The 7793-nt window shown below is 44.6% G+C and overlaps 1 protein-coding gene across 1 annotated transcript; it reads left to right on the top strand.

The window, feature by feature from the left end:
• The first annotated feature begins 34 nt into the window (after positions 1-34).
• On the top strand, positions 35-6218 carry cfl2 (cofilin 2 (muscle)). The gene is made up of 4 exons (XM_026308381.1): positions 35-189; positions 3724-4031; positions 4874-4950; positions 5230-6218. Exons 1-4 carry the CDS (start codon positions 187-189, stop codon positions 5340-5342), a joined length of 501 nt encoding a protein of 166 aa, XP_026164166.1. The 5' UTR covers positions 35-186; the 3' UTR covers positions 5343-6218.
• Positions 6219-7793: the final 1575 nt, after the last annotated feature.

The raw sequence follows: 7793 nt of genomic DNA, 5'->3' as shown, positions 1-7793 counted from the left end.
CCTGCAGTCATGCAGTCCGGGTCTCTGGGGTGAACCGGTCCGGTTCTTGTGGCCCCTCCTCCCGGCCTCCTCCTCTTCGTCCCCCCACCCTCCTCCTCCTTCTCCGGTCGCCGGCCTCATTCCCGCTACCTTTCACCCTGAGAAGCCCCGATCTGACGGCGAAGCAGCGGACATACCCGGGACAACATGGTAAGAACCGGCCGGAGTCCGGCCCCGGCGCAGATAGCGCTCTGGAGAACCCGGTTTCCGAGCAGTCCGCATCGTGCGGGTCTCGGACGGACCGTTATGCGGCTCCGCGGGCAGCGTGATGTGAGCTAGCATGGATGCGTCAGTTAGCCGCTCCGAGCCCGACGGTTACTCGGTGATTACGTCACACAGGGACGGCTCCCGGTAACGGGATTAATTCCCGGGACGGTACCGCAGGTTCATCTGGGTTTTTACGTGTGACGGCCCGTTTCCCGGGCCGGGCTGGGCCGGGCCTGCCCCCAGGCCGTGTGGCCAGGGGCGGCCATCTTATTCCGGCCGCGGTCCTGCTGGTCAGACCAGCCCTCACCCAGAGAGCCCGGGCCGCCGGACCCGGACCAGACCCGACCGGCTGAACGGGGACAGCTTAAGGAGCGGGTTCTGGTTGTGGACTTAGTCCAGGTTAGTCAACGGAACCGGTCAGACAGTGACTCTGCAGTCTGTGTGGAGGCCTGCAGGCTCCAGTTCACCCCCCTCTGCCCCCCACAGACCTAACCAGACCAGGACCAGTCCAGTCTGAGCGGTCCGACCAACAGAACCAGTTCACCAATATTCAGGAAGGATTTAGAGGCAATGGATGAATGGGTTCCAATGATCAGTTTATTGATTATTGATAAAGCTGTTGGTGAATAATACTTTGTCTTTTTACTACAAATGTTAAAGTATTGATCAATAACAAACTGACGATTAGTTTGATAATTAATTATAAAAATCACATTCGATAATAAAAAAACATCAAAACTAAAAGAAGTTTTATCTTTGATCTTTTACTGCAGTAAAAGTCCAAAAGTACCATCATCCAGATGTACTTGAAGTATCCAAAGTAAAAGTACTCATTGTGCAAAACAGCCCATTACACATGAATGGATCTGATATTATTGGATTCTAATTATTGATAAATTATTGTGTTGATCACTTTAATGTTGCAGCTGACGTTAACTACCTTATATACTTCTAATTTGAAGTACTTTATATACTGCTGGGTAGCTGAAGTTAACTACCTTATATACTTCTGATTTGAAGTACTTTATATACCGCTGGGTAGCTGACGTTAACTACCTTATATACTTCTAATTTGAAGTACTTTATATACTGCTGGGTAGCTGAAGTTAACTACCTTATATACTTCTAATTTGAAGTACTTTATATACCGTGGGTAGCTGACGTTAACTACCTTATATACTTCTAATTTGAAGTACTTTATATACCGCTGGGTAGCTGACGTTAACTACCTTATATACTTCTGATTTGAAGTACTTTATATACCGCTGGGTAGCTGACGTTAACTACCTTATATACTTCTGATTTGAAGTACTTTATATACCGCTGGGTAGCTGACGTTAACTACCTTATATACTTCTAATTTGAAGTACTTTATATACCGCTGGGTAGCTGACGTTAACTACCTTATATACTTCTAATTTGAAGTACTTTATATACCGCTGGGTAGCTGACGTTAACTACCTTATATACTTCTAATTTGAAGTACTTTATATACCGTGGGTAGCTGACGTTAACTACCTTATATACTTCTAATTTGAAGTACTTTATATACCGCTGGGTAGCTGACGTTAACTACCTTATATACTTCTGATTTGAAGTACTTTATATACCGCTGGGTAGCTGACGTTAACTACCTTATATACTTCTAATTTGAAGTACTTTATATACCGCTGGGTAGCTGACGTTAACTACCTTATATACTTCTAATTTGAAGTACTTTATATACCGCTGGGTAGCTGACGTTAACTACTTTATATACTTCTAATTTGAAGTACTTTATATACCGCTGGGTAGCTGACGTTAACTACCTTATATACTTCTGATTTGAAGTACTTTATATACCGCTGGGTATCTGACGTTGACTACCTTATATACTTCTGATTTGAAGTACTTTATATACCGCTGGGTAGCTGACGTTAACTACCTTATATACTTTTGATTTGAAGTACTTTATATACCGCTGGGTAGCTGACGTTAACTACCTTATATACTTCTAATTTGAAGTACTTTATATACCGTGGGTAGCTGACGTTAACTACCTTATATACTTCTAATTTGAAGTACTTTATATACCGCTGGGTAGCTGACGTTGACTACCTTATATACTTCTAATTTGAAGTACTTTATATACCGCTGGGTAGCTGACGTTGACTACCTTATATACTTCTAATTTGAAGTACTTTATATACCGCTGGGTAGCTGACGTTGACTACCTTATATACTTCTAATTTGAAGTACTTTATATACCGCTGGGTAGCTGACGTTGACTACCTTATATACTTCTAATTTGAAGTACTTTATATACCGCTGGGTAGCTGACGTTAACTACCTTATATACTTCTAATTTGAAGTACTTTATATACCGCTGGGTAGCTGACGTTAACTACCTTATATACTTCTAATTTGAAGTACTTTATATACCGCTGGGTAGCTGACGTTAACTACCTTAGATACTTCTAATTTGAAGTACTTTCCATACTGCTGGGTATCTGACGTTAACTACCTTATATACTTCTAATTTGAAGTACTTTCCATACTGCTGGGTATGTTGGTATTTTCCCCCCAGGGATCAATAAAGTTTGATGATCAGTCTGTATTTTGTTGGATCCATCTGATCCTGAAAAGGAACTGAAGTTATCAGATAAATGTAGAGCAGGAAAAAGTCCAAGGTTTGGCTCTGACATGTAGTGAAGTCCAAGGATGAAGCAGCACAACATGGAAATACTCAGTTAAAGTACAAATACCTCAGAACTGGACTGAAGTGCAGTACTGCAGTACATATATTGTGTTAGTTTCCTTCTCAGTTCATTTGTTCGTAACAACAAACTTTATTTCCACAGAACATTTGACACAAAAACTGTAGACCTTAAAACACAATTGTCCAATAATATGAAAATATAATATGATTATAAATATGGAAGATGAACATTCGATGCAGGCCTGATGTCATAGACCTGAAATAAAGAGCTGAGTGACAGAACATGTGTGTGCAGCTGTTTGGGCTCAGGTCAGGTCTGATTTGCTGATGAGAATGAAGAGTTGATGAAAAGACTCATTAGTAGCTCAGTCACTTTCTTTACGATGTTGTGTTTGCTGACTCTCCTCGGTGGTGCGTTCATTGTCTTCTTGTGGTGGTGCATTTACTGGCTCGGCTCAGCAGTGTGTTCACTGATGCTGTGTTGTGGTGCCTTCACTGCCTTCCTGCCCACTGCAGGGTCCAGCGTGTGTTGGATTGGGTTTAGTTCAGCTCTGAATCATCTGCTATTAAAACCCTGTGACTCACTCTGCTGTCACTGTCAGCAGTAGCCAATCAGAGCTCACCAGGGGCCTGGTATCAGGTCTGAAATTCCTAGGTATGTAAAGGTTTGAACAAACGGCGACTGTCTATGAGCCAGTTTAGGGTAAAAATACTAAATGATGGATCAACACTGCTTTCATGATCAATAATCTATATTTTGGCTGGTTGTTGACCTGCAGGCATCAGGTGTGACAGTGAACGACGAGGTCATCAAGGTGTTCAACGACATGAAGGTGAGGAAGTCTTCGACCCAGGACGAGGTGAAGAAGAGGAAGAAGGCGGTGCTGTTCTGCCTGAGCGAGGACAGGAAGAAGATCATCGTGGAGGAGGGGAAGCAGATCCTGGTGGGTGATATCGGAGAGACCGTGGATGACCCCTACGCCTGCTTCGTCAAGCTCCTCCCCCTCAACGACTGCAGATACGGCCTGTACGACGCCACGTACGAGACCAAGGAGTCCAAGAAGGAGGACCTCGTCTTCATCTTCTGGTAATAGTCGCCCGGGCCCAGCTCCGGGTTTACCTGCCTCTTTATTTAAAAATTCATTTTCTTTACCGTCACCAAGTGTCTGCTGTGCAGAGTAGAACCAAACAGGAGCTCCTGGTTCTGGTTTTGGTTCTGGTGTTAATCAGCTCGGTAGGATGTGATTCCCTCGTTTTAAACCTGGATCCCTGTAGAGCTGTCGACTGCTGATTTAGTGTCTTTTCAGACTTTTCTCAGACCTGAGCCGACGTTGTCAGGTTCTGTTGTGTTCAGAAAGACGGTCCTCACAGAACCAACTCTGTAATCTCATCTTGATTTGAGCACAGTGAAACCCAACGAGGTTGTCCCATCAGCCAAACAAACTAACGGGACAAAAGTTCTGAGCTCGGTCCGTTCATGAATTCCCTTCTGACAGAAACATCTGCCCAGCTCCACCACAGACGTCAGAGTCCAGCCTCTGCGTTCAGCTCAAGAACAGTTCTGGTTCCAGGCTCCAAAACCAAAAGGAAAACATGACCTTAATCATTTATCAGTTAATGGAATAAATGTTCCAGTTCTAGATCTAAAGCTAGAACTAAAGATTGATGTGAGTATTAGTTCGTATTGATCAACTGGTCCGGACCAGGGACAAGATCTTGTCGCATAAAAAGAGTTTATGTCATTTTTCACAAAAACAGAACCTGGTTCCTGCTTCTTACCTGTGAGGTTTTCTGTTTTTCACTTTTGTCAGATAAGGCAGGACATCTGGTTCTAGGGACTGATCAATAGATCAATTAGTCCAGAAAATAAGGAACAGATCAATAATGGAAATGCTGATCATTTGTTCTGACTGTGATGCTGCTCCGCAGGGCCCCAGAGAGCGCTCCACTGAAGAGCAAGATGATCTACGCCAGCTCTAAAGACGCCATCAAAAAGAAGTTTACAGGTGAGGTGTCATGTGACCTGCTGAGGTCCGATTACACGTTTACACAGGAAGTCACCTGTCTCACACCTGCACCACTGCTCAGATTCTAAGGGGTGGGGGTTTGACCTTTGACCTCTGACCATGTCTGATGCCCCTGCAACACAAAGATGCTTGTGTGGCAAGACATCACACACTGTCTCGTCTGTTATTAATGAGAGCTGGAAACAACGATGGTTCCACAAAATCAGGTGTGTCTGTCAGGTGTACTTGACCCTACTGACCTCAGGTATGTCTCCTCAGGTATCAAACACGAGTGGCAGGTGAACGGGCTTGACGATATCCAGGACCGCAGCACGCTGGCCGAGAAGCTGGGCGGGAACGTGGTGGTGTCTCTGGAGGGCAAGCCGCTGTGATGTCACCGTGGCCGAGCGGAGCCAAGCCAACCGCCGTGCCATCCGGACCGAAGCACCTGCCCCCACCTGAACACCGCCGCTTCACCCAGCAGCTTGCTCTGTCTGTCCCCATGTCCTGAAGGACTTAGCGTCTTTAGGCCTCTCTGTTTTCTTTTTGTTTTTGTTCTTTTTGCTTTTGTCCAACATGGAGATCTCATTAACATAATGATATGCAAACACCTCCCAGTTCGTTGCCACACGACTTCTGTTCACCTGGCAGAAAAAACCGACACACCACCAAACCCCAGGAAGGTTGTCTCTCTCTCACAGCCAGAGTTTTGCCAAAAAGTCGATGTGAAGGAAGCAGCCGCATGTGTTGGAGGCGAGCGACGCGCCGCGACGTTCCGCCTCCTGCAGCACACGGGTTTTTTACATATGACTTTATTTATTATTGTAAAGTGTTGTTTCTTCTCCACTGTGTTCACCCCCAGGCACACACATTGTTAGACTATGCATTGAGAAGAGAAGATCACCCAGCACTTCTTGTTGAAACACTACAGTTGAGACAGAAAAGATCCTGATGTTAAAGTTTCTGTATTTATGTCACCGAGCTAACGTTTGTTTACCTCAGTCTCCATTCCTGTCGGACGCACCGTCATTCTAGCTGTTTGGTCGTCGCCTTACTTTCAGTTCGAATGTAACCGTCACACCAGTTAGTTAGAGTGCACTTTTATTTTGTAAAGACACACTACAGGAAGCAGATTTGACCCCAGCAGTGAGAGATGCCCTCACGACAACAAGAACAACAAGAACACGACGACATCTGGAGCCTTAAAGGAACGTTGTTTCTGAGATCACAGGAAGCCACTTTGCAATAAAAGCCTGTGGCAGATCTGACGCCTCCCGCCTCGTCTCTGCTTCCACCAATCACAGAGCGCTTTCACCCACTGGTCGCTCACCTCAGATCAGCCACAGAGGTTCCGTTTCCTGCCGGTGGCTCACCTGTCGGGTTCTGGCAACCTGTGCGTGAAGACGTTCTGTGACACTGTGAATCACTATAGAGTCAACAGTGGGATCCAGGTAGAGTCTCATAGACCTCACTAGAACCAAAATGACCTTAAAAGAACCCGTCACTCTTTTAGAACCAGTGTTATTGTGCTAGAGCTGCTGACCCAGTAGAACTGCAGTATAACACAACTGTTCTCATGTTCTAATGTATGACAGCAAAACCTCAAGGGAACCATTTCTCTCCAAAATGACTCCAGTAGTTTAGAATCACAGTGTGGTTCTACTGGGCCTTAGTAGAACAAATCTGGTCAGTGGTCAGAGAACCTGTCTGAACTTAGAACCCCATCAGAACCTGTCTGAATTCAGTAGAACCCCATAAAAATCAGCCTTTTTCTTCTAAGGCTTTTGCTGATAGAAAATAAATTTGCACTAAATCAATAGGATCTGTACCCACTGACCAGGTCTCTGGTTTCTTGTTTCCTGTACCACATCAGGCAGGGACTAACAGACTTTAGTCCATATCTGGACCAATGCTGACCTGCCTCAGTCCAGCACCTTCAGAAAGTGAGTGAAAACTACATTCACAACCTAAAAAGGTAAAAAGCTGTGGAAGCAGCCAGAGTCCACTTCAACAGAAACCAGAACCTGGTATTGGACAACTTCAGCAGAAACCAGAACCAGGTATGAGCCAGGTCAAAATCCAGTGCCAACTTTGGTTCAGCTGAGACCACATGAATCCCGTTGTATAAAAGAGCATAAAGAGAAGGGGGACGCTCCAAGAACCTGATCCTCCTGCTGCTATTTCTGGACTCACATACTCCAGTCATCCTGTCCACAAAAGGACAGAGTGCACGAAGACGAGTGCACAACAGACACAGACATACAGCAACACAACAGGTTGATATTACGGAAGCTCACATGTACAAATAGATATCAAAGCATAGTAAATGTGGTGATAAATAAAATAAAAATAATACATGTGGAAAATTAATAGAGGAATAAAAAATGTGGACATTGCATGTTTTTATTTTTTATCTACACTCGGATTTATTTAGTTCAGATCCAACTCTCAGCTTCTGGGGGTTTTTGGTTTATGATGGACCTAAACAGTCAGGCTTCCCTTTACTGCCAATTTACCCCAATTTTCATCATTTACTGCAGGTCTCAGTGAGCCCATGGGTGCACAGACAACTGTCCTGGATCACTGTGACAGAAGGAAACTTAAAAACAGCAGATTCTGCATGAAGTTCTGCAGGTTTTGTTTCCTCTGGTTTCTCGGTGGGTTTATGGAGCTTTGTTGTGGAGGGGCGTCAGAAATCCTCAGGAAGTGAAAGTCACAATGAATCACTTCAGCGTTTCATGTCTGTGTTCACATTTCCCTGAGTTAGGACTAAGGGTTTTACAGAACCCCCCTTCATCAGAAATCTAGTTTTAGCACCCAGTTAAAACAAACCAGCTGGGCTG

Source organism: Mastacembelus armatus, unplaced genomic scaffold (assembly GCF_900324485.2).
Source record: "Mastacembelus armatus unplaced genomic scaffold, fMasArm1.2, whole genome shotgun sequence".
NCBI classification, from domain to species: Eukaryota; Metazoa; Chordata; class Actinopteri; order Synbranchiformes; family Mastacembelidae; genus Mastacembelus; species Mastacembelus armatus.
Note: the sequence above shows the minus strand (reverse complement) of the source record. Positions and strands in the feature narration are given on the sequence as shown.

Coding starts and splice junctions, on each gene's coding strand:
- cfl2 (XM_026308381.1), top strand. Junction 4,032..4,873: donor GACCTCGTCTTCATCTTCTG/GTAATAGTCGCC, acceptor GCTGCTCCGCAG/GGCCCCAGAGAGCGCTCCAC. Junction 4,951..5,229: donor CATCAAAAAGAAGTTTACAG/GTGAGGTGTCAT, acceptor ATGTCTCCTCAG/GTATCAAACACGAGTGGCAG.